This window comes from Tachypleus tridentatus, chromosome 4, assembly GCF_004210375.1.
Source record: "Tachypleus tridentatus isolate NWPU-2018 chromosome 4, ASM421037v1, whole genome shotgun sequence".
Lineage (NCBI taxonomy): Eukaryota > Metazoa > Arthropoda > Merostomata > Xiphosura > Limulidae > Tachypleus > Tachypleus tridentatus.
In genome coordinates this window covers 70,283,677-70,310,908 of record NC_134828.1, presented here as the reverse complement: position 1 = coordinate 70,310,908, position 27,232 = coordinate 70,283,677, and the positions used below count along the sequence as shown (strand labels likewise).

The following is a 27,232-nucleotide window of genomic DNA, read 5'->3' as shown; positions in this document are numbered from 1 at the left end:
CCTACAAAGATGGTGCTGGCGAGAAACAAGAAATGAGTGATTATCACCATGAACGCTGCTGCTAAAAGAAATAAAATCAAAACAATATGTCACATTCACTAAAGGAAATAATTGTTATCTCCATTATTAAACAGTGCATGGCTGATGGTTAGTTCAACTTAGCAAATGGGGTAACAGTGCCTGTAGTGTTTGGAACATGTGATAGATATAGAAGAGGTGACAACAAATCACAACTTGCCGGTAGATGAAGACTACGCTGATGACAAGAAAACCATATGAAACAGTGAATACAGTAGCGAAAATCAGTCTAGTATCTGATCATTAGATAATAGGCAAGGTATGCCTGTGTGTGCTGATTGATGGGATAGTAAGAAAGTGTCCTCTAGTAAAAATAAAGATGCATACGTCATATTTATTTGAGATCATGTGTATGATGCCACCAATATACGACTTGGGGATTGTAAACATACGAACAGTAGAAATTTGGAGAAACTAGATTGACGAGGCATCTGCAGTCCTCACAAGAGCTTGAAAGATAAAGAGCAAGCAAGCTATCAAGTCCTTGCAAGCATCAAAAAGTGACAATCCAAATGAAGGGCTGTGTAAACTGAAGAAAGTGCAGAAGAAAGACCCTTTGCAACAGAAACTTTATCAAGCATAATAAAAAAAAAGATACTAACAAAACAGAGGACTGGAAAGAAGTACTGTACCAGATCTATTAAACCAGTTTTAAGAGGGTAGCTAAACACATCAAAGGTAATCAGAAACACTTCTATGACATAAAGGCCAAGAATTGACGTTTTAAGGTCTGACAAAAGGTCTTAGTTCTGTCACACACAGACAATAATAAACTCAAACTACAATGGAAATGACCTTTTGAAATGCGGGAAATTATCAATGGAATGTGCTACACAGTTAAAATAAACGAGAAACCAAAATCCACCACAGCGATTTGTTGAAAAGATACTTAGAGAAGACCTAATGGGTGCAGATAATGAGACACAAGTGGCCATGACAGGTGTGGTAGTCACAGATACAGAACCATAAAGCAGCAACTGTGTCATAGAAGAGAAATACTCACTAGATCTAAGACAATTAGTTAAAGATGAGACACACAAAAACGCCAACATCAGTAAAGAATTAAATGGAAAACAGAAGATAGAACTATGAGATCTCTTACGCCAGTATGCAGATATCTTCACAGACAGACATTGTGCAACATAAGACCGGGACCACACCATGGATCCAGTCAAGGAGAAGCCTTATGAGAAAAGAGACTAACAAGGGAACTGAAAATGCTCATGCAGTCTATACGGGGAGACTTAGTGTATGGACAGAAAATCAGTCTTTGTATATACTGCAAAAATATTGTAAATATTTTAATAAAAAGGACTTATTATAGAATATACAATACTTTTTATTTTAAATTATTATTATTTAGTTTATTTAAATATTTAATATTGAATTATCTTTTAGTTTTTGTAACAAGTGTCAAAAGTTTATTTTAGGAGCAATAGATGTGGCAGATTTTGTTTTTGAATTTCGCGCAAAACTACTCGAAAGCTATCTGCACTAGCCATCCTAATTTAGCAGTGTAAGGCTAAAGGGAAAGCAACTAGTCATCACCACCACCGCTGACTCTTAGAATACTTTTTTACCAACGAATATAGGGATTGATCGTCACATTATATCGCCCTCACGTCTGAAAGGAAGAGTATCTTTAGCGCGAGGGGGGATTCGAACCCGCGACCCTCAGATTACGAATCGAGTGCCTTAACCACCTGACCATGCCAGGTTAGTTACGTAGAAGTACCGTAATATCTGAGATAACTTAGGGTACATTTTCACTTAGCTTTTTCGCTTATTTCTCTCATTGATTTCTGTCACAAGGGGGACTTACATGCATTGGCAAGAGCTTTGTTTTTATATCAAATTATTCTTCAATTCTTGCCAGTCATGCATATAGACATAGAAGGCGGGGGGTCGAGGAGGCAATTGCCTTTCAAATTCTGGTCCCAGTAGCTTTTCTGGCAAAAATATCCGTACTTATCTATAACTTTTATATTTGCAAATTTATTATACCTTTTGAGAAAATATATTACCCACACGTGACATTTTCACTTGCACCTTTTTAGCCCTTCAGCGCCGTATGGTTCCATATGGAAGTCACTGAAACTATTTTCAAGGGTAGTAGATTCTTATAGTAGATTTTTTAAAGTCGATTTTATATTTTCGGGCAAAACTTCTCACACGCACATAAATGTGATAACAATGTATCGTTTATGTGTATTGCTAATCGTCAATAGAAACACTACACATTTGTTTCTGTACAAATCCATGTCGAGTTTCTTCATTAGTAACTCGAACTGTTGAGAAAATTACATCTGAGTTCGATATCCAAGAACCTTCAGTTATTCATTAGCAGGTAGTATACCTTTTCTTCTTTGTTAGCCCTACGTGAGATACCACAACAGGCATGGGTGCCTGCGGAAGGTTCAAGAGGGAGCATTTGTTCCCTTTACATTTCACAACGCCTTAACCCACCTGGCCATGCCGAGCCGCAGATTTTGTTGCATAACTCTGTAGAAGCTGTACATTTTTTATGCTGTTCAATTGTTGTACAAGGCTTTTGTAATACTGTTAACGTCAGGTTCAGCATGGCCAGGTGGTTAAGGCTATCGACTCGTAATCCGAGGATCGCAGGTTTGAATCTTCGTCACACCAAACATGCTCGTCCTTTCTGCTGTGGAAGTGTTATTATATGACAGTCAATCCAATTATTTGTTGGTAAAAGAGTAGCCCAAAAGTTGGCGGTGAATGGTAATGACTAGCTGCCTTCCCTCTAGCCTTACACTGCTAAGTGAGGGATGGCTAGCGCAGATAGCCCTCGCGTCGCTTTGCGCGAAATTCAAACCAAATTATTCAGGTCATTTTACTTGAAGCTTTTACTTTTTCTCGTTATGTGAATACTGTTGTCTTTAGAGAGCTAGATATTTACATTGCATGTTATAAACACGTGCAAGGAAGAAGTTAAAGTAAGTTAGAAAAATCTAAGTTTGTGAAATGACACAAATTTCACTGTGAAAATGAAGTTAGATTGTGTGATTGTCAGTTTAGCCACAACGAGAGATATCTAAAATGAAAGGCTCACAATTTGTTTTGTAACAACAGAAATGGAGAAGAATCATTAATTTTGTTAATTGGATTCTAGAGTAATTGGACCAACCTGTGTGGATTTTTAATGTAAAATATAATTATTTAAAGCTCTGGATTCAACTGTTAACCCAGGGAGTAACGTAAGTTAATTTATTATTGACTGTATTGTTATAATAGAGAAGAAATAATTTACCTTGTAAATTGTGTTCTAAAATAATTGAACTTTACTTTGACAAAAAGATAATTATTTAAAGCTCTGGATTCAACTGTGGAAAAAAATTATGTAACGAAATTTTGTACTCAAGTTTGACTTGTTTTGAACATGTTATTTTAAAATAAGAGGATTTTGTACTGTGTTCATTGTTGAAATTTATCGCCAACACATCACAGACACATACTAAAAATTTGGTCCTCATGAACCTGCCAGTACCATTAACAAATGTTTAAGATAGGCTAATATATGTTAAAAATTGTATTTTTTAGTGATTTAATTATTAAATATTAAAATAGAAAAGATAATCTGAGCCATTTTGTTGATCTGATGTAAATCACGACATTTTAATTATCATTATTTCTCGGATTTCACATTAGATCGCTACGAGATCAAACGAGCAGTTGGTTAGCGACTGATTACCGAAATGCAGCAGTGTTAGACAGTATCTGGCAAGACTCTGGAAAGTGTAGAGAGAAATATAGCAATTGCCCGTCAGATATCTGGGAGATAGTCCGAACAGGTGGCACTTTCAACGAGAAGTAAATTAATCGAGTCTTCTTTTCTCACATTTACTTTTATTTACTCCTCAAAAATGTACGTATAAAAATATGTTATGTCTAAGTGTGCTTTATTTATATATACTGCTCGATTTATTTATTGATGATTCGTATCACTGTATGTAGTAATCATATTGTATTGATTAGAGTTAGCTATTGCCTAGGCCCGGCATGGCCACGTAGGTTAAATCGTTCGACTCGTAATCTGATGGTCGCTGGTTCGAATCCTAGTAGCACCAAAAATGCTCGTCCTTTCAGCTATGAGTGCGTTATGATGTTCGATTCATCCCACTATTCGTTGGTAAAAGAGCAGCCCAAGAGTTGGCGGTGGGTGGTGAGGACCAATTGCCTTCCCTTTTGTCTTACAATGCAAAATTAGGGACGGCTAGCGCAGATAGACCTCGTGTAACTTGGTGGGAAATTAAAAACAAATATAAGATTGCCATGATCTGGAATGATGTTATAAACATTTGTCCTTCCTCAAATAGCGATTTAAAATTATGGCTGAACAATCAATAACGTTACTCAGAATTGCAAAAGAATGATATTTTTCTATATCAAATAAGCCTATCGCTCACAGTTGGACCCGGCGCGGCAAGGTGTTTAGGGCGTTCCACTCTAAATATAAGAGGCGCGAATTCGAATCCCCATCACACTAAACAAGCTCACCATTTCAAACGTGTGGGGCGGTATAATGTTGCTAAAATAACAACCCAAGAGTTGGCGGTGGATGGTGATGACTACCTACCTATCCGCTTGTATTACACTGGTAACTTAGGGGGCGCTAGCGCAGATAGGTGTAGCTTTGCATGAAATTTTAAACACAAACAAACAATTTTTTTTATTACATTTATTACATCCTTGAATACACTGCAGTTGTTATTTTTCTGGATGATTTTTAAATAAATCGCACAAAAAGCTCAGTATTTTATATTGAAACAATCTTGAATATGCAACTGCACATAATATAAACAAACGAAAATTATGTCCAAAATCGAGGTCATCAGTGTATTATTGGTTCTCCAAGATAAGGCTTGCAGTCACATTTCCCATATTGCCGTTGTATATCTCAAGCAGGTTATTAATAACATAAGGATTTGTGTCAATAAATTGGAGGACATAACAGTTGAATCACCAAACCCGGTGCCAAGGGATTTCTGTGCTAATAAGCAGTCGTATTTGTATATTAATTGGATTATGAAAACCAGAAAACCAAATGGTACACGTGGTTTGTTTTGAACATAACAGAACTACGACAGAACTTTTGGTATTTTAAACTGACGAACTATCGTAGAAATGTATTGTTGTCTGGTAGATCATGACTGGACATGGAGACACGAGCTGTAACATAGATATTACGATCAAAATTAGTTCTAATATAAAACACTAAAGTCACTGTACCATATACAGCTGCAAGCTAGTTAGTAAAATTTGGGGGTCTAATTGTAAAATTAAAATCTGTGACTCTTTTAAAACGTGTCTTAACTTGGTCCATATATATTTCATTAACATATAAAATCAGGTTCAAAAGTCGAGTTCAAATATGATTTGTAATTACAATTATAATTTTTCATGAAGTTATTTTACATAAAACCGGTAATTCAAATCAAATGTTACATACTTTTCAAACAAATACTTATAAGTTTTAAAGGACTCTTAACAAAACATAAAATATGCCACGCTTACTTTTGATTGTATCCTAAATATTAATTTTTAGAATATATAATATTAAAAATTGTAGTCTCGGGAAGAAGATCAGTGCAGAGAAATGGCACAGGGTTTTTTTATTTTTGAATTTTTGTGTTTCAGAGGATTTCTGTAAAAGCCTCTGTTGCATTCCCACCACTTTAGTGAAGGCCCTGTACAATTGTGTTTCGATATTTAAATAACTAATAAGTTTGGCTCTAAGTATTTCTATTACAGAATCACTAACTTCTCCCGAATGCACAAACAGCCCTTTTTATCCCTCTAACTGTGATACAGTTGTCAAGGTTCGATATTCTAGTAATTGCTACAATGGCCGGTTCTGCTCTCGATCCTCGATATTGGCCAGACAACCACCAAAGAAGGAAGACCATTAAGTACACTGGAATAAAGATTTCAAATTCTATTGGCCATGAAGCTATCTACCTGGAAAGATGATTTACTAGTTGTTAGATAAGAAGATAATACTACACAACTTTAACATTTTAGAAATACAAAAACAAAACTATATCATAGGAATTTAAGAAAAAAACAATTTTATAAGATATTTAAAGTACATTTCATGGTGAAATTACACTATAGTACCAAAATTGGCCTTTTGTCAAGATAAAACCTAACTTTTATCCTTTTAACTTGCCTTAATTTGTACTTATTATGATGTAATAATTTAGTAATAATTTATGATGCTCTTCATTGTTTAATATTATTGCAGTAACAATTGTCCTAAGTATTTCCACGGGTTGTTCATGTTGTGTTTTGATAACAGTGATGCTTATAAGCTAATAAACAAGTGCAACAGTTTTGTGACTTACACAAGTTTTTGTTGACCTTCTAAAAAGTGGATACAATTTCAGATGCCACAGTCTTCAGGACCTGCAATAAACTTATGAGAATTATAGTTAATTCTTCATAACTATCAGATCTTGCTTTGAAGATAAATTTGCATCATGTGTATGTTAAATAATTGGATATTTATAGTCTCAATATTTTATTACAGTTAATAAAATGTATTTATGCATCTATTCGTGTGTGTACCTTCTTTGTTCAATTATACAAACCAATATATAAACCACTTAAAACTACTACAGATATCCCATTATATGGTTTTGTCTGTAATGACAATTAACCAACAAAACATTTTTTATCGAAATCATACTCTACACAATAACTAAATGTTGTTTATGCAGAATTCCTATCTTATTTTATTGATATTTTCTCAATAATTTTCAAACATGTTGGAGAAATGGAATAAACTGTATGAAATAAACCTCTGTATTTCTTTTGGATTTTTACACAAAAATAGCATAAGGTTCAAATAAGCTTGACACCATAATTAAAGCAATAAATCAAATAAATAAGGTGCTCTTACTGATACTTTGAATTCATAACAGTAATGACATCACTATGCACATGAATTAACACAACAGACTTTAGTAACGATTCTTATTAATACATATAAATACTTGAAGGACAACATGGGAACCTGTTGAATCATCTAGGCCATCCAATTTACAACACTAATTTATAAAGTGAGGAAAAAATACTCAAATTCAATAAATATGATTAATATATTTATCAAGTCCTCAATTCAGATCCATTAATAAATTACATATATCACATTTGAATGAAAAACGTTCAAAGACCAACCACCCTTCTAAAGAAATAAAATTGTATTAGCAAAAGATGACTCTTACCATGCCAAAGTTTACACTTGTGTAACCTAATCTTACTTTTCTTATTATCAAGTACGAACTAAAATGATGCTTCAATAACATCCGTTTCCTTGACAATCGTCCCTCGCTGGTTCAGCTGTGAGTCTACGAATTTAAAACGGTAAAATGAGGGGTTCGATTCCCCTCGGTGGACTCAGCAGATAGCCCAATGTGGCTCTGCTATAAGAAAAACACACACTCCTTGACAATCCTAAACATCTCAGACTTCCAAAAACTCTTCTCATTGCTCAAGCAAGACAAATATGTACATACATATCTGGACAGTTTGTATTGCCTCCATCAAAAAAAAGTTTATAATCTCTTACAGCTGTCTACTATTCAAGAATTAAAATAAAATTATATCTAGAAAATGTAGAGTTTATTAACAATTCCATAATCAGTAAATGTTAGTTTTTTCTGTATCACCCCTAAAAATCCCTTCCATAATCCTAACATTTTGGTTATTTTAAATGTAATTACAGAAATTCATATTAATAATATTCAAAAATTCAGCAAACCTTATTTCTTATAGTTTTTTTTATTTCATAATTCCCATTTAGCCAATTAAACAAGCCTCTCTATTTCTCTAAATCTTCAATCTTTGCAGTAATTAAGATTGTTTGAACTATTAATAACAAAAACTAATCGAGACTGCAAACTTGAAAACAATTTTCATTATCATTATCTATAATAGTAATATTATCATTTAATAGTTGATTCACAGTGTACAAAGTATAAAATAACGTCACAAGGACATCAACTCCCAGCTACTACTGGAACTAACTAGGATTTGTTTTTGGTTTTTAACAACACTACATATTTGTTTACTTTTACTAAATTAACATTAACATGATATAAGTAAGTTTAGTTAATATGATGATAAGTTAGCATTATACATTAGTAATATATTGGGATACCTGGTTCTGATCTATTAATAATTTCTTCTACACATTTTGCTGCTGTTACTATGAGGGGTTTGTAAAGTTTCCACTCTTCTGCTAGATCCATGAATGGATGCTGTGTGAGAAATTACAAAAACAAAAAAGACATCTGTTTAACAAAATGTGTATAATGTGGAATAAAGACTTTTGTTAAACAGATGATTTTACTGTGTTAGGACAAGAGAATATTTTGTCATTCCTTTCATTGTATTCTTCATTGCCATTACTCATTGTAAAATTTCAACACTGAATGAACCCATGTGAAAATAGTTACTTTTCAAAATTCCCTCTACTTGTACCAAGGACATATCATAAGGGTTTTGCATAGAGGAACACACTGATCAAACTTAGAGCCAAAAATACTTGCCATTGTACCCCATGTAGTGTCTTAACTATACAACTAACATAGGATACTAGTATATGCAAGAATAATTCAATTTGTACGCAATATAGATATAAACGTTGATAAGAACATAATTAACACTATGTATTAAGTTTTCTTCTTCTGCCATGGTCCACAAAGCATAGAGAACAATAAGCAGAGCAGGAAGTTTGCTTTACGTAATACTGGTCACACTCTCCAAACTTTGATGAAATATAAACTCAAATCACTTCCCAAACACTGTCAAGTTCACCTATACTGTGAAACCAAAAGAGGTAAATTAGTAAATGTAAAAAAAAAAAGGAACATCATGGCTTTATGAACAGAAGGAAGACTGCCACTCATCTCAAACATGATATAAACAACCATGCTCCATGTTCTCATGTATCCAGCAAAGTATTCAAAATAATCAAAGAATCATATATCTTTGTGACATTAATACTTATACAGATGTATATAAATTATTCTATTCTGTAAGGATTTACATCACAAAATCATACCACTCTTGATCATATGATATGAGATAGACTAATTGCTAAGGCTCCAGTGTAACTTCCTTTTCAAGACATCATATGGTATATTTCATTCACAGCAACATGAATTGACAAGTGGTTTTTCTTATGGCAGATATGCAATTCTTCACAACGTGCTTATTTTATAAATATTAGATATGTGAGATTATCAAACTATGAACTGTTAAAGTAACAAAAACATTTGTAATTCTAAAAATTTATGGAAATACCTCAAACAGGTAAGTGACTCTTACTGGGAAAAACAAGTTGTACCTTAATCAATTTATGAGAGAGTTGTTTTTTACTAAGTAGATTACAATGTACATCATGTTTATATCTGAATAAAGACAAGGGAAAATGCTAAAAATGAAACAACTTTTGTCATGAAAATATAAATAGAGAACTGTCTCTTTGATAAGCCATTCAATATAGTAAAACACAAATTTATTTTTTTCAATTAAAAGTATCTGAAAATAAAATCCAGCATTTTCATCTTTATAACTTTGGCACTACTATCAAGTTAAAACACTTTTACCTCTAAGAAATCAACTAAAGTAAATGTGAATGGATGGGATTAAATGTAACAAGACGTTTTTACAAAGTAAAAATATTTAAGTAAATGTTGGTTAGGGAAGTAAAAAATACTCCATTTTTCACTAATAAAAGTTGATACTGTACAGAGTTATGGCTATTATGAAATAAACAAATATGAAACTATCAGATGGTGCCATATTAAGATGAACCTCTCAGATTGTAAGATGAACATTGTAAGATAATAGGTTCAAAACAAAACAAAACAATCTAGTAAAATAACAGTACTTTTTACCATACCTTTAAGAGTTCAGAAGCACTGTATCTTTTATCTTCATCAAATTCTACGCATCTATCCAGGAAATCTTTAAACACTGAAGACAGGTAATCTGTATATTTGATGTTTGGTTTCCTGTTTGTTGCTATTAAATCTATTACCTGAAAAAGGATTGTGACTTGATGACTAAATCAATAACCTAGCTTTAACAACACAAAATATTAAAGCAAAGCATTAATGCATCCAAATTATTAAAATACCATAATTTTATTCACTTAGATTTATTAAATCCAAATATTATACTATTGCTGTACCAAAGTCTTTAATCATCTGTCTAATTCAATGCTTTTATGATTTTTAAAACGTAAACAACTTACATAGAAGAAAAATGGGAGACATTCAAATAAGAAAAAACTCATATTCAATCTACTTTCACTCTTTAGTTCTAAGTACTGATTGCCAGCACTTACCACATCAGGATCTTTGTCATAATAAGGAGGGCTACCATTTAACATTTCACTTGCTGTGATACCTAGTGACCATACGTCAACTTTAGGCCCATACTCTTTTCCTCTTACAATTTCAGGAACCATCCAATTAGGAGTCCCAACTAGAGATGTCCTTTTGTTTCGTTCTTTGGATATTTTTGCACATAGTGCAAAATCACCTGTGTGATGGAAAGAACCAAAAGAAAGTTGTCATATCAATAAAGTAGCTGTTGTTAAAAAGTTTAAAATACAATTAAACACTATAGTTATGGTTTAAACATGGAAAATAGATAAAATATTGGCTTGAAATGTGTTATAAACATAAATTAAGTACAGATATTGTTTTATGCTTTTCCAATGTTCTCAGTTTCTCCATTGTGGGTTAAGATTAAAGCTATGTGAGAAACAGCACTTCTAATCTATCTTTTATATCCTGTAATACAAAAACAAACAAGCTTTTCATTCGATATTATAACTCAAGTTAAATACAGTTGTAGTTCATTTTCCACATTCCTCGTAATTTGTTAATAAATCTTGTAAAATTAAGACTGAAAACTGAATATAGGTGTGAAAGATAAACTGATGATCATAAATAAATAAATATTTTATGTCAACTATGCAGTATTTTTAACCAGCAATTGTTAGCTCTCAGTTGTTAAACTTAAGGATTTCTATAAGAAATATAACTACATTTAGGTAATGTTACCAATTCACATCAACATCTTGTCCTGTATAGATCACAAAATATTATCAGGCTTTGGAAGTTTCCTCTTGTTCTAGAGTATGTATTCCTGTACACAGATGCAAATGACGTATCCTCCTTAGTATCTGAGAGTTTTTTTATGGTTATCTTGTGTTAATTTGATTTGCAGTTTATAAACACAACCATGAAACTATTCTCACCCGATAAAATTGACAATGAAATCAACAAAATAAAACAACACTTCATCAACATCAACAAATTTCCTCAAAAAACCATGGAAAAAATTATACACACACACTTAGACCAACAACAATAAATCCCAAGATACAACAAACTACAAAATCTTATAGTGTTGCATACCATATGTTCCCAACATCAGAAAAAGATAACCAACATTTAGAAAAAACTTATAACAAAACACAACATTCCAGTAAACACCAAAATTACTCAAAAACCAGGTACAAAACTAAAATACATACTATGTAAAAACTACACTGACAAATACACCACCAACATAATTTATAAAATACAATGCAACAACTGCCATTACTTCTATATTGAGGAAGCATGCAGAAAAATTGAAACTATATTCAAAGAACACAAAAAAACACCTTCATACGTTTTTTAACACTGCTTTTGTCAACCATAGCTTTAGTGATAGTCACATACAGCAAGTAAAGCTTTGAACAGACAACTAGTTGATTGAACTTATGAGTGGGTTTGATTTGGTTTTGGAATTTCGCACAAAGCTACATGAGGGCTATCTGCACTAGTCATCCCTAATTTAACGGGAAAGGCAGCCAGTCATCACCACTCACCGTCAACTCTTGGGTTACTCTTTTACCAATGAATAGTGGGATTGACCATCACATTATAATGTCCTCACAGCTGAAAGGGTGAGCATGTTTGGTGTGATGACGATTTGAATCCACGACCCTCACATTATGGGTTGAGTGCCTTAACCACCTCGCCATGCTAGGCCTAAGTGGGTTTTCACAGGTTATCATTAGATTATGTGAAGAGTTATACAAATGCAATTAAAACTCCATAATAAAACAGTTTATTACTTACATACCTATTTCTGTCTTTTTTCAAGGCATAGCATTTTGTTTGAATGTTGTAAGAAGAACAAATTGTTATTAAAGAACATTTTAATAATATAATTTTAAACATAGAATAAAATATTATCTACATGGTAAAGTACTATTGTTAACATAATGTTCAAATGAAATAAAACAAGCCAGAATACTGCTGAAAATTATGTAAAATAAACAGAACAGAAGATGGTTTGATCAAATGGTTATATGTGTTTGAACATTTTTGTAGTTATGAAGAGTGAACGAACGATCTGTAGTAACAGACTTCTCTAAGAGGTACAAAAGGATCTGAGTGGAACAACTGCATATAGAAATAATGGTTATTATATGAGATTTATGTACCTTTGGTAAATAATATATATAACAAGCTCAAGTTTAACCAACTAGGTAAAAAAATGTTATTTATATTATTATTGAAGGCTCACTAAACTTGTTTTCAATATTTCTAATAAAGTATTTACTAGTTGGAAGTAGTTTCATCTTTAAAGTGGTTCTCTTTCTTTATTTCTTTATTTCATCACTGGTGTTTACTTCAAATGAGATCTTTAGTTTTTTTTAGCTTGGTAAATTGCAGTGGTATGCATTGCTTGACTAATAAGAAAACTAAAAATATAGCAATAATATCATACAAAGAATTGTGCCTTTTATACTTATTATTAATTTCATTATTATTATTATTATTTTATCATTTGTTTATTGCTAAGTTCTTTGCTCTGTGGTAGCATTCTCATCTCATACTGAAAGAGCTCTGCATTCCTACTCTCAATCACATCATACTATGCAAATTCTGCATACATAACCATGCACTCACAGCACTATCCTCTTTTCTGGAGTAATATCACCACTAGCCATTGGTAACTCCATGCAAGTCATGCTGCACTGAAATAGCATGACAGCTAGTACATGTGCAGAAGTTCAATGGCAACAATATTTAGGTTGCATATCTTGCTTGACTTCACAAGTTAAAAAATCAAGGTAATTTTTATAACACTATTATAGAAAAAATTTGCAAAGAAATATCATAGACTGAATGTAATCTACAAATGGAATATGTAAACATGTTCTGTAAATGTGCTTTTTGTTCTGGAGATATATTTCATTAATAAGGTATTGCTGCATGACATACTTAAAAGTCCATCACATGCCAGTGCAAGTTATTCAAATTTACTTTTTGTCATGTAAAAAGATTTTGGTGACTTCTAAAACTCTTTATAATAGCTTCTACTTCTTTCTTAAACATCCAATATTACTTTCAGTATTTTGTAAATTATTTTTTATGTTTTCTAAATAAATTGTTTGTAATATATCTAGTCTGTTGTTTGAGTTTTTATCACGAATTTCAGCACTTGAATGACAATTGTCAGAAAACTGGTTTACTGGCACACAGTTTATTAAAAATATCATATATGACTCAAGTATAAAGAATTCTCTGAAAGATACACTGCTAAAACAATAAAAGGACACTTTGGAGAAGTTAGATTATAACACACTGATAAGAAAACTACTATAAAAATATTATGTAACACAACATCATGTACAACAAAGTTACACCCACCCTCTTCAATAAAATATTTACTTAAATGTCACAGCTTCATCGACAAAAAGCAAAAAAAACTTTTCTCATTGCGTTACTTAAACCACAAATAAACAAACACAAAGGATGGTCACTTTCAGTTTTCTTTTTCTATTCTCTCATATTCTAATTTGAATTTATACTTGCTTTGAATTAACTTATCAACCTAGTGTTTCTGTCCTGGTAATTATTTTATTGCTTTGTCCAGCTTTAATTTTGTTTCTACTTTACTTCCTATTAACATCATTAAACAACAATAGTACTTGACCTAATAAGACACTCTGTTTGAAATTGAATTGTTAAAGTTTTCTCCTTTAATAACTGTTTGTTATTCTTACTACACAGACAAAACATTATACTTTGAAAAAAGGGCAAAAGCTGAAATGAAGTAATAAAATGATTTATTCTAGAGTTTAAGACTAATTTCAACTTATTAAAAACAAATGTTTTTTTCTAAAACATATGCTTTTGACAACATTTTAGAAACATCTAGATCATAATACACTTAGCTTTATTATCATGAAACTGAAATTTGTTGACCAATTAATTATTACATTTAAACTTTAAACTATGTTATTTTTGGAAGATTTCTTTCAGCAGCCTTCATAAATAATATTTTGTTTTTTAACAATTTTGTATTCATGAAATAACACAAAATATTCTAACATCAAACATCTACAAATAGTTTAAGCCAAAGTGCAAGTTAATATCCTTTTTCACCATCTATTAATTTCTTAACAACTGATGCTTCTCTATGCAACATTCACAGTCAGTAACCCCAAAAGTACACAAAACACTAAAAAGGAGCATTTCAAAATATTTCCTACACAAGTTAAATCAAACATTATTTTCTTACCTTTTAAAAAATAATTTAAGACACTTCATATTTTAAGTCCATTTTTCATAATTGGAAACAAATTTAATTGGAGAGATTTAACTTGAGTTACAAAATTTATAATATGCTAATTGATGTTACAAATTCCTTCCTAATGACAATACCAATGATAATAAAGGCTGACAAACAACAGAAAAAAAAAAATTAACCAAATATAACATGTAGCCTTACAGTTTTGTTGGTATGAAATCTGATAATTTATACATTGTTTTAAATGTTAAACTATGGATACACTAGGATAATGCTTCTAGAAACCAAAATCTTTTAAATATATTTTAATATTACCCTACCATTAAGTCCAGTGGAGACACAAGAAAGGCCTGTAAATTGAAGGAAAAGATTAAACTTATAACAATTCTTAACCCATTTTTAACTAGCTAAGCTGACTTACTTTGCAGTCTTATAAAATATAGCAGCATTAAAACACAAATAACTGTGATTAAATGAATGAAACTTTATAATATTACCCAAAACTATGAATTATTTTTAATATTTTGGTAAATTTTACAGCATTCCTTATTCTCCTGTAATTAGTAGATTTATTAATGTACAGGTGTGTAAAGAAGATCAATATAAAATGCTCCCTATTGAGAAAGACTTCCATCATCAATGTTTTAAGACAAACCAGGTAGTCCATAGTGGAAAGCTGTCTATGAAAACAATACTGGGTGGTTGAAAGGAACCAGACAAAATAAGCATTTTTATATCATTCTAGTAACAGAGTCACAACTTACTACACATTGAAGTTTATTTTTTAATAACTAAAGTCATGAGAAAGATACATTTTAAAGATAACACCATAGTTATCTCAAAATAAAATTTAATATTGTATATATACAAGGCATTCATGATGCTTGTTTGCACGAATTTTGGGCAGTAGGAGAAAGAGAGTGAATATATTTATCTTTTGTGTATCATTTTACTAATAGAATGACAACTTACTATACTTTAAAGTTTATTTTCTAATAACCAATCTAATGACTTGAGGTAACTGCTACGAAGTCCATTAGGGTCTTCAACAGCTGGCCCAACTGCATGAATTATATCTACATTTAAAAAGAAACAATGATGACAGAACAGTGTCAATAAAAGTTAGATATTAATATAAGATCATAATGTGGATTCACACAAGCACACACATATATATTGACTTTTTCCTTGAAAATTTTGTTTTTTTCATTCATAACCTTTCCATCACTGTTTCAGGTATCATTCATGTATGTCTGTATATATAATGCAGTGTTAATGTCATCAATAAGAATGCTGACAAATGGATTTGTGAATCTAGCCAATGATAACAATAGCGAGATGCAAGTTAAATAGGCATGAATAAAACAAGATGAAGAATCACTGTGTTCAATATAAAATAAAGACAAATATGTAACTATTTCTCAAATGATAATTATAAATAGAAATTAGTTAAATTTATGGGCTAATTCATGATTAATGCGATACTGTCCTGACAAAAAATAAAATATTTGTAAATTTAAAGAATTTTCTCATAAAGGTAGACCATCCAAATCCTTTAAATCCTGAAACAAAAACAAACAAATTTGTCAGTAAGTCATAAATGCAGTGCTAAGATTTCTACTAAGTTCAGTTAAATGACTGTGAACAAGAAGCTAAAGGTGTGGTGCTTATATCCTTGTGAAAACAAATATTTGATGTATAAAAGTTATATTCCTACCCTTACACACCTTGCTGCATATAAAGACTTGTTTAAAGCATGATAGTTACAGTAGACTTAATAAATGTGTGGTGGTTGAGAGCTATACTAGTTAATTTAGATAACTGGAAGGGACTCTTCATACTAGTATAATTCATTTACTGGGCTACAAATTAGTGCTTTTATACCATTATGAAGACTGGTGTGCTAACTTCAAGAGGTAAGTTTATTTAACTTTACTTTTCATTAATTTTTTATTCTTCTTTATTTTGGAGAGCAGTCACCTTCCCACAAATGTCTGCAGACAGTGAAGAGTGATATAGATGTGGGACATTGTGGGCTTGAGCACCCACATCTCTCTCCTAATTTATATTTTTCTATCTATTATTTCTATTGCTGTTCCTTTATTTTATTTCTTTATGTGAGACTGGCAAATGGAAGTTAAGACTGATAAATGGTGTATCCCCACCATAATATGGGTCCTACTTCTTAGTTACTTCTAAAACCTAGGGTACCTTTTACATCTCACATCATAGCTTGTATTCTGGGATCCTTTCAATTAGTGCAGTATTTTTTCATTTGTAATTTATTTTTGTTTTGGCTTGTTTTTAGTTATAACAAACATATATATGTTTCGGATATCCATTTTTAAACAATCTTCTGATATTGAAACACAATCACCTTATAACAGAGTGTAATCTCTTTTTTTATAATGCTTCATTCAAACAAGATTGAATTATGAAGTTAAGTGAAATAACCACATTTTTGTAAAGTTTACATTCAACTGTTTCAAATTAATGTTTAAAACTTTTTTCTTTTATAAGGAAAAGGTAATTAATGAAAAAAATCAATTTTTTAAATGTAACACATTTCAGAGACAAAGTATATATCTTACACTTTGCAGGTAACATGTAACCTCCTGTAATTTTGGCATCAGCAGTATCACATCCTCCTCAAGCAATACATTCTTCTAGCAGGTCAGAATTAGCTGCTTTAAGTATGACATCAGTAACTACAGCCAATAAGAGAAATAAGACAAGTATTTTACTACATAATAAAAAAGTCTGAACTAAAAAAAAACAAATAAATTATAAAATAAATGTATTTTATCCAGTACTCTGTATTGTTTAAAATGTGGCTACAGGTGTAAAATGATAAGAACATTTAGAAAAGTCTTACAAAGATAATAAAATGTAAAAAGTTTTAATAAAAAAAAACTTTAAAAATCAGAGCATGGATGTCATGTGACAGAGAAAAATGATTATTCTTATTTCTGTATGTCTTTTTAAATGAAGAACTGAAACTTAGATAGCATAAAAATGAGCTACAAACTACAATTTCTTGCCAAGTTTACTGACTGTTTGTTGGTTGGTTTGGCATTTTATGGTGCAAAGCAACTAGGCTATCTGTGCCAAACATGTGATAAAAAGTTAAAATTAAAGTAAAATTATTAAAATTCGTTAAAAGGAATTAAGATAAAACAAAGCTTAATTTTTGAATTAAAAACAAAAATAGCATTAGATCCAATTTTTATATATAGTTCACAGCAGTAAGAGAGAAACTGCAGTAATACAAGTTGTAAAGGGCTTTCTTTTTTCTAAATTTTAATTATCATAACTCGCCAGAATGATTAACAGGTGAGTTCACACATTAGCATTAGTCACCTGAAGTTGGCCTTTCCAGTCCTAGTTTCGAGTTATTTAACATTACAGCCATTTTCTAATTTCAAATCAAACTAATAATACTTTTATTCCTAAAAGAGAATCACATTAAAAATGTCTAATTTACAAATTAAAAAACTTAAATAGCATTAAAATACATTTGTAAGGTGGACAGTGTTACCCATTGCCAATGACACTGTCTAATGTTATGCTAAACAATGGGACAAAATATGTTTAAAATGGCGCCGTCATCCAGGGGCGTAGATCCTGGGGGGTATACATCCCCTCCTTCATTTTAGGTGGGTGGTATGGTGCTTAAATCATCCCCCCCTACAGTTTGGTCTCTTGAATTGTTTTATTGCATCACAGGCCTACAAATTGTGTGTTTGTTCTTGTGATTCTCGTGTTCTTACCAATAGAATTACATAATTGTAATTCTACATATGTACATCTTTAATATAGGCGTGCTTCTAAGCTTTTCGATCTAAGCGATAGTTCGTAAGTATCAGTCAGTAGGCCTAAATATATATGCAAGTATCGTAGCAACAAGATTACTCTGTGACTGCATGTTTACAGCTTTCAGATTCATGTAATCAGATTACCAATTTGCAAATTGAACAGTCCACTCAAGTAATTGCAAAAATTATTCCCCCCATCGGGTGTAAAAAATCTACGCCCCTGTCGTCATCGACAGTTGTAATGATGGCAAGACACTAAAATGTGTCACACAGATAACACATTGGTGCATCAGTCCCATATAAAAGAAAATGATGAGTTAAATACTGTGACCAATGTATAGTCTAGTTAGGACTTCCTGTTTCTGATCCTTATGGAAGCAAGACAGCCAAAGTCCAATAGAGGGTTTCATTTGGAAAAGCTTGTTGTCACATTGCTAACTCCAAGTTAACTGCTAACTGACACAAAGCCGAGCCTTGAATATAGGACCATACTACATGTATGGAACAGACACAGCAATGATAGTGCCAGAGCAGACAGATTTAGCTGTGGTGTTGGTGAGCCTGTTCCCACGAATACCAACATGGCCTGGTATCCAGTTTTTATTTTTATGAGAAATGGGCCAGTCGGTTTTGAATATCAGCGAGAACAGGGTGTGAGCCAGCGTGAAGCAATTCCAGGGTCAGTAGAGAACTAAGTGAGTCAGTATAAACAGTGCAGTTGGAGTACTGCTTAGCTCCAGTATGACAAAGGGCAAGAGATATGGCGTACAGTTCAGCAGTAAACGCAGAAGCTGTAGAGGGGATTTTGTGTGCAACCACCGAATCGCAACCAACCATGGCAGAGCCTACAGAGTTACCTTATTTGGAACCATTGGAATGGAAGGATGGTTCGAAATATGTTCAGCAAATAACAGACTGTACTTCTAATCGGTAGTATCTGCTTTTATCAGATGACCTAAAGAAAGGTCACATTTAGGAATTGTAAAAAGGGATGGTAGGATGAACTGACAGTGAAAACAGAAACGATATCCAAGGACAGACCCAATTCATCCAACTGGACCTGGATATGAAGGCTAAAAGAAACAATGGCAGATAATCTATTCTGAAAAAGCATAGCCCACCAAGGAAGGAAAACACAATCCCAGGTGGGATGTTGTGGTAATGATAGAAGTTTCGAAACATACAGTAAAGACAGTTGTAAACAGCGAAGGTGTATAGGAGGTTCATGGGACTCTGTGTATCAGTTCTGGACCTGGGAAGTGCGGAAAGCCCCAGTACAGAACTGAAGTCCCTGATGATGAATGGGGTCCAGCATCTTCAAGGCCAAGGGTCTAGCAGAACCATAGACCAGTGATCCATAGTCGAATTTCGATCGAATAAGATCACGATATATCTTCAACATCGAACATCAATCCGCTTCCCAAGTGGTGGAAGAGAGGACACGGAAGATGTTCAGTGCTCTTGTACATTTGACCTGTAGCTGGTTGATGTGTGGTATAAATGTCAGCTTATGGTCAAAGATAAACCCCAAGAACTTTATCTCAGGGACTACAGGCAGCATAACTTCATTGATAAGGAGATCAGAATCAGGGTGAATACCCCATTGGCAACAAAAGTGCAGGCAAACGGTTTTAGAGAGAGAGAAGTTAAAGCCGTTTGCTGTCGTCCACTTCAGTAAACAATTGAGGGCAGTGTGTAGCTGCTACTCAATATACCTCATGTTTGACGACTGACATGAGATGTGAAAGTCGTCGACATAGAGCACGTCTGCAACAGTGAGAGAGATTTGTTCAGTGATGGCATTAATTTTTATACTGAAAAGTCTGACACTCAAAACACAGCTCTGAGGGACTCCAAGTTCCTTTAGTAAAGAACTAAAAAGTGTCAAAACCAACACAAGCTTGGAATCTCTTGTCCATTAAAAACCTTTTAATAAAAATGGGTAAATGGCCACGTAACCCATATATATGGAGGTCTCACAAAATGCCATAATACCTCCGTATTATATCATAAGCCTTTTCAATGTCAAAGAATATTGATACAAGATGTTGCCATTTCAGAAAGGCTTGTCTGATTGACGTTTCAAGGCGAATCAGGTGGTCCATGGTAAAGCACTGTCATCAGAACCCACACTGGGTGGGCGAGAGGAGGTTGTCTGATTCGAGGAAACAAACAAGATGAGCATTAACCACCCTCTCTAAGATCTTACAGAGACAGCTCATCAAAGCAATTGGATGGTAGTTTGAAGGAATCTTGGGATCTTTCCGAGGCTTAGAGAAAGGCAGGACAATAGCCAGGCACCAGGTGTTTGGAAGAACATTCTCCTGCCCGATCTGGTTAAAAAAATCAGAAGAATAACAAGGGAAGCAGGAGATAGATGGCGCAGCATGCCATAGTGTACATCATCAGGTCTAACTGATGTACTGCCAGACCAATGAAGGATCAGTTTGAGTTCCATCAGTGTAAAGGGACAATTATAGTCATAGAAACAATCAGCTCGAAAGAAAAGAGATGATCGCTGTGTCCGAGTCTTGATGGCTAAGAAGGTGGAGAAAGAAGCAGAAGTTCTAGATACCCAGCAAAAGCTTTCACCTTGAGTACTGGCGATGCTCCAGGTATCAGCTACTTCCTGGCCATCAGAGAGCAAGATTGAGAGGGAGACAGAATTATATTGCCCACTGACATTTCAAATCTTATCATATAGGACTTTGGAACTGGTGGTAGAAGATATGCTGGTTGTGAACTTACTCCAAGATTCCTTCTTACCCACCAAGCATGTGCATGGGCCCACTGGAAAGTGATGCAGTTTGAGAGTGTGGGATATCTATGGAAAGTATCCCAGGCCAGCCTTCCATGCCATGTGGGAGTCAGGATTCCACTATGGATGAAGATATAGTGGAAAACCTGTCAAGGTTTTAGGAATAAATTGAGCAGCTGCTTCTATAATATAGTCAGTTACTGCTGCCACACAGTCGTCTATTGATGGCTTACAGACGATGGCGGGATCAAGTTCTGCGAGACCAGTGAAAGAGGGCCAGTTTGCGTGATCCAGCTTCCACCAGAGCATGCGGATCAGATGGCATCAACAACCAGTCTCTCTCAAAATTATAGGAAAATGATTACTGCCTCATGGATTATTGTCAACCCTCTATGAAAAATGAGAGAATAATGAAGGGGAGCAAACTGAGAGATCAATAGTAGTAAAGGACTGACTAGGTGCATGAAAATAAGTAGAAAAATAGTATTGAAATGAGAAAGGTTGTGATCAGAGAGCATACGCTCTATAGAGCGACTCCTCCTATCAATAACAGCACTTCCACAGAGGGGATGATGTCCATTAAAGTCCCCCAGGATGAAAAAGGGAGATGGTAACTGTTCAGTGAGAGCATCAAGGTCTGATTGATATAATGTCTCTCCAGGCGACAGGTAGAGAGAACAAACAGTGATGGTATGACCCAAGGAAACACGAATGGCTACGACCTCCAAGGGTGTGTCGAGTGGCAAAGACAGGGTGGGCACATGCTGATCAACCAACAGTGCCACCCCCCACCCCATGCACTCGTCCATCACACAACCTGTCATTTCTGTACAAAGAAAGCTGCCAAAAGGTGACTGTATTGGCAGGTTTCAGAAATGTTACCTGTAAGGAAAGGCATACAGAATGTTAGGAAGCAATCAGTGTTTTGATGTCATCCAGATTAGAACTTAAACCTTGACAGTTCCATTGTATCAAGGTGGCCATTTTTATTTATGTGTTGGCAAATTGGGTGGAGAACCCTTCTGTTTATGACCACTTTTTTCTCCTTATTGTCCTTATTTGAGGGAGGTTTATCGACCTCCATGGATCCTGCCTTGGGTCGATTGGTCAGGTCTTTGCTGTGGGAAGGGGATTTCAGTGACTGAGGACATGAATGAATGATTGTTTTGCATCTTGATGTGGGAGAAGAAGATGCATCCGAGGATATGCCTGTACCCAGAACCAAAGGATGTGGATCTTGGAGTTTGCTGAAATGTATGTAAGGGACAGAGATGGGTGCTGAAGTTAATTCATCACTTTTTTAACCATAGAGGTCAAAAGACTTTTCATTTGTTTTGAGAACAATTCTTTTGGAGGCACAGTCCCACTGTAATTGTGGAATGAAGTGTAGCAACATACATCCAAGATGAAGTGGTGGACAGCAACTTTCGAGCCTCAGGATAAGTAATGTTATGAATTGTTTTCAAATGCTGCACCTCTTTTTCTTCCAACCATTTAGGGCAAGCATGAAAGTAGGATGGGTGAGAGCCATTGCAATTGATGCAATGAGGGTCTGTTTCACATTCATAGGCATCATGGTCCTTGTCACCACAATGAGCACATGTCAGGAAACCATGACATGACGTCTTTGAGCAACCAAACCTATGACACTGGAAACATTGGAGAGGGTTTGGAATGTATGGCTGTACCCTGCAATTAAGATAAACTGCCTTGATGGTGGCAGGTGGACGTGGTGATGTAAATGTCAGAACGAGGATATTGGTTGGCATCGTAGTTCCATCTTTGCAAGTGGAGAAACCAGCGAGAATCTCTCACTCGGGGATGTTCTTCAAATCTTTCTCTACAATAACTCCTCATGATAAATTCAAAGTAGTGTGAGGTGTAACCTCAATAGGTATATCCCCAATTGACTCTGAATGCAAGAGGAATTCACTATGTTGAGATATGGATGTTTCCACCAATATGTCACCAGATTGAAGCTTCTTTACTGACTTTGGAGAGCCAACAAGTCCCTCCAGTCCGTTCTAAATAAAAAAGGGAGACATTTGCCCTGAAGGTTTGTCTGAAAGAGAATGTACGATAAGAAAATGAGGTACAACAGGTGGCACAGATATTGAAGATTACTGCTCAGAAAATTCAAGACGTGGTCGTTTTCCTATTAACTGTTTTTTCACTATTTTACTTAAGGTTTTATTTAGAGGATCCATAATAAAAAAGGGAAATCTTTGTGCCCACTGATTCCACCCACCATGGAGTGATACCAGGGGATGCACTACAATGACAAACAAGGGCACTGCAGCAATGCCACGGTTTTGTGAGCACTATACCCACACACTAACATCAGATTCAATGTCCATAACACCTACTGAGAACATCCAACACTGGTACTTGGTTGACCTTAGCCCAAGTGGATCAGCCGACTGACCCTAGGGGAGTCACACCTCTACAGGAATTCATTTGTTGGGGTTGGACCCCTCAACCAACAGGATCCTCTCCTCCCCATCACAGGTCACCAAGCATAACAAACACATTGGTGGATGTATGGATTCCAGAGAAAGTAAACTGAAAGAACAGAACCTTGACTGTGAGGTCCCCTTACCACATACAGGAATCCACACCGAGGGGGTCAAGTTTATTAACACATATTGATAATATAGTCTTTCAATTTGTAAATGTAAATGTAAAAGTCATGGAGAAAAGTCATTTTTGGATGTTTAATTCCTCTAATAAAGAAAAAACTATTTGTTGTAATTTTCAACACATTTATGAATTTCATCAGAAGTAAGTAAAAGCCATATTTGACAATGTTTACATGAGAACAACATGCTTACAAACTCAGATAACATTTTAAGGTGTTATTTTTCACTTTTAGTCTTATATTGTTTCTGTACCAAAGGATGAAATCAATTACAAAGTGCAGAATAAAACAGCCACACATATCCATGTACTTTCAACTATTACTGCATATTCCATTTATAGGGTGCAAATCGTTTGACTATCAAATGTCAAAACTGTACTAATAATGAGCTACTTTGGACATATGATGTGGGTTAATTAATTTGCAACCTCTGATGTAGATTCTTGTCCACTCTTATTTGAATCCTTTATATATAAGTGAGCATTGGTAATTTACATTGGGTCATTATTCTTACCAATTTCTATTTTAGTTTTATCAGTTTATGTTTTTTATTGAAAATTTTATCACCTAGCAATAATGATTAAGAAAATATCACTAAAGACAAATAGCATAATGTATTATACAGAGAAAAATAGCAATTGCATAAAAAAAATAACTACATATACACCAAAGACTATGTATCACAAGGCAGGCATTTTCAATAATCCTTACATACTCCAATCAAATAAGGAAATTATAACACCGACTACTGCTGAATTAGGCTATATAGCATACAGGGTGGCCTGTAAGTCCCTACCCATCCATATGTTGTTATGTTATATTCAATTATGCATGTATTATAAATTTGTTTATTTTTTTCAGAGAAATATGGCCAATGTAAGCCCATTTACACTTAAAGAGCGTATTGTGACAAGTACGTGGGTACATGAGCGCAAGAATACTGGTGACACCACACAGATACACTGGATACATAAGATATATGGATGGGTATGGACTTACGGGCCACCCTATATAATCAGCTTGTATAGCAGACAGTTAAGTTACATGGATCCATATTTGGTGGTATCATTTAGTATTGACATGGTCTATTAAGTAACAACTTGGATATAGAGTATTTAATATTATGCAGGAAAACCATACAAACACCTTAGTTCTTTATTTCTTTGTATGTTCGAGCTAGTGCAGAAAATTTGTATAAGGAACAGATGAAACACAAACAACTATATAAAACTGTCACAGTTGAGCTACTATTTTTCACTAGAAAATAATATATTATTATTTAAGTATATTTAAATAGAATTGTCAAACTTTTGGTGCAAGCATTTTGCTTGTAGATGATCTTGTAAACAGATGTAAAAAGTCATACACGTTTTTGATGCCCTTTTTCAGATAAAGATTACATACTAAAATGACTATTCAGAAAGAACTTTATATATACTTGACCCTGTTTCTGTAGCATGACACTTCTTTGGGGACACAGGTGCTATTCAGTTTGAAAGATAGTACATACATCTGTATTAATTTGTATAAGGTGGGAGCTTATCTCCCTTGAATATGTATAATGATAGCAGTCAATAACATAAATAATTGGATTATAGGACTATGGTCCGACTAAAATTGTGAGACACACAGACATCTCTCCAGTCTGCTTTAACAGCCACTATCTGATTCAACAGAAATCTGTTCTTTGTTTAGAAATTCCTGAAGCTGCTGCGTGCAGAATACAAGTATGTTATTGAAATTAGTACAACTGAATAGCTTTATTTAGCAGTAATTCTTTCAGTGTTATGAAGTCATCAAGTTTAAATAACAATCTAAATTTTGCATTGCATTTAACCTACAAACAATAATAAATTAATTTGAATATTTCAGTGAATTAAATGTAGCAGCTCAGAAACAGCAACTATCAAGACATGATTTTCACAAGTAATTCTCAAACTAGTGCCCATGGTTTCAGGAGAGGCACAGAACATGCAATCATGTCCCCTTCCAAATTACCTTAATATTTAAAATGTGCCTAAGCAAATGATATATTTTACATTTAGTATAGGGAATGGTTATAAAGAGAACAAAACTGGAAACTAAACATAAGTTACTCTATTTCTTAAGATTCACTGGGTGTGAAGTCATCATGATCATAATATTTGATGTCATGGGGGATCTTAAAGTTGGAAATAGTGATTTAAGCAATATATTAAGTAAGCAAAATTAATACTAGAAAACTGTCTTATACTGGTGTTTGTTTACCTTAACCTAAAGCAACTTGTCAAAGCTCAATACAATTTAAAGAATACCTTAAAATTAACAGGGTACTTTAAATACATAACTGATATATACTACAAACTTACTTTATATGGATTAATAGAAAGTCTTATGCCAGTGAAAAATATATGTGCAAAAGTAGCTGGTTTGGGTTAAGAAAATTTTTATGTAGAGGAGCAAACAACGTTTCGAACTTCTTCGGTCATCGTCAGGTTCACATTTTAGCCATATAAATCTAAATTTACTACTGCCCCACCAAGGGACTTATTTAACAAACTACCAATAATGTGTTTTAAAGAAAATATCTATGCATGAATAACAGAAAGTGTACTTGTATATTATATTTACATTTTAAATACTACAGTTTCTTTCTTAAAATGTATTTTTGCAAAAATTTCTTAAAAATTATTATATATAAATATATCTATATACTGGGCAAAGTACAAACATTTGTGTAAGCACTATCATTGCATACTTCTACTTGTTTAAAGTTAGGCAGACTTTGTTTCATTTGTTTCTTAACTTGTGGAAGAATGTAAATGTATGCTTTAGCTTTGAATCCATGAATAATTAGTCACTGAATCTAAACTAGTTGCTCCAGAATAGGCTTAGTATTATGCACAGTTCATTTAATTTAAATGTGTTGTTTGCATATTACAAACATCTTTTCCTTGTTCCTTTGTTGTAGGACCTTCTATGATGGAGAACAATGTTAGATAATGCTTTAAATTTACATCATGTAATTCTTCATTGGCTTAAGTATAGAAAAAAAACAAACTTATGAGACTTGGAGCTATAAGTCTTCTAGAGTATCCCAATGTATAGAATATATATAAGTATAATTATTATGGTTGAAGTTCCTGAGCTACTATGGAGAAAGCAGAGAAAACTCATAAAGTAACATAAAGCCATTAGAAATTGCATAAAAAACTGAACCATGAAGTATACACAATCCAACTAAAGTCAGTATGATTGAATGAGAAAATCTTAATGTGTTTTCATCAATGACAAGACATAGTTTTAATTACAGATTAGTGAATATCACCT

General features: G+C 33.6%; 1 protein-coding gene across 8 annotated transcripts; it reads right to left on the bottom strand.

Annotated features, from left to right (window-relative positions):
• Positions 1 to 4,762: 4,762 nt before the first annotated feature.
• On the bottom strand, positions 4,763 to 18,337 carry LOC143249392 (serine/threonine-protein kinase PAK 3-like). 8 transcript variants are annotated; one of them, XR_013027752.1, is made up of 9 exons: positions 18,073 to 18,337; positions 17,304 to 17,420; positions 15,685 to 15,788; positions 15,033 to 15,062; positions 10,457 to 10,653; positions 10,010 to 10,147; positions 8,261 to 8,360; positions 5,861 to 7,523; positions 4,763 to 5,268 (listed from the first exon to the last, which is right to left on the bottom strand). XR_013027752.1 is itself a non-coding variant. In XM_076499167.1 (9 exons), exons 5-8 carry the CDS (start codon positions 10,577 to 10,579, stop codon positions 6,482 to 6,484), a joined length of 384 nt encoding a protein of 127 aa, XP_076355282.1. In that variant the 5' UTR covers positions 10,580 to 10,653; positions 15,033 to 15,062; positions 15,685 to 15,788; positions 17,304 to 17,420; positions 18,073 to 18,337; the 3' UTR covers positions 4,786 to 5,268; positions 6,444 to 6,481. The 8 variants fall into 8 exon arrangements, 5 of the variants coding, with proteins under 5 accessions (XP_076355282.1, XP_076355281.1, XP_076355278.1 ...); XR_013027754.1 differs by having other exon boundaries at positions 4,786 to 5,268; positions 6,444 to 7,523; XM_076499167.1 differs by having other exon boundaries at positions 4,786 to 5,268; positions 6,444 to 6,504.
• Positions 18,338 to 27,232: the final 8,895 nt, after the last annotated feature.

Bases quoted from the DNA above. Each gene is read 5' to 3' on its own strand.
- LOC143249392 (XM_076499163.1), bottom strand. From the start codon at position 10,579: ATGGTTCCTGAAATTGTAAGAGGAAAAGAGTATGGGCCTAAAGTTGAC. The intron at 10,148-10,456 runs GTAAGTGCTGGC...ATCCTTTTTCAG, and splicing joins ATGACAAAGATCCTGATGTG to GTAATAGATTTAATAGCAAC. The intron at 7,524-8,260 runs GTATCCCAATAT...TTTTTCTTATAG, and splicing joins TATTAATAGATCAGAACCAG to CAGAGCCACATTGGGCTATC.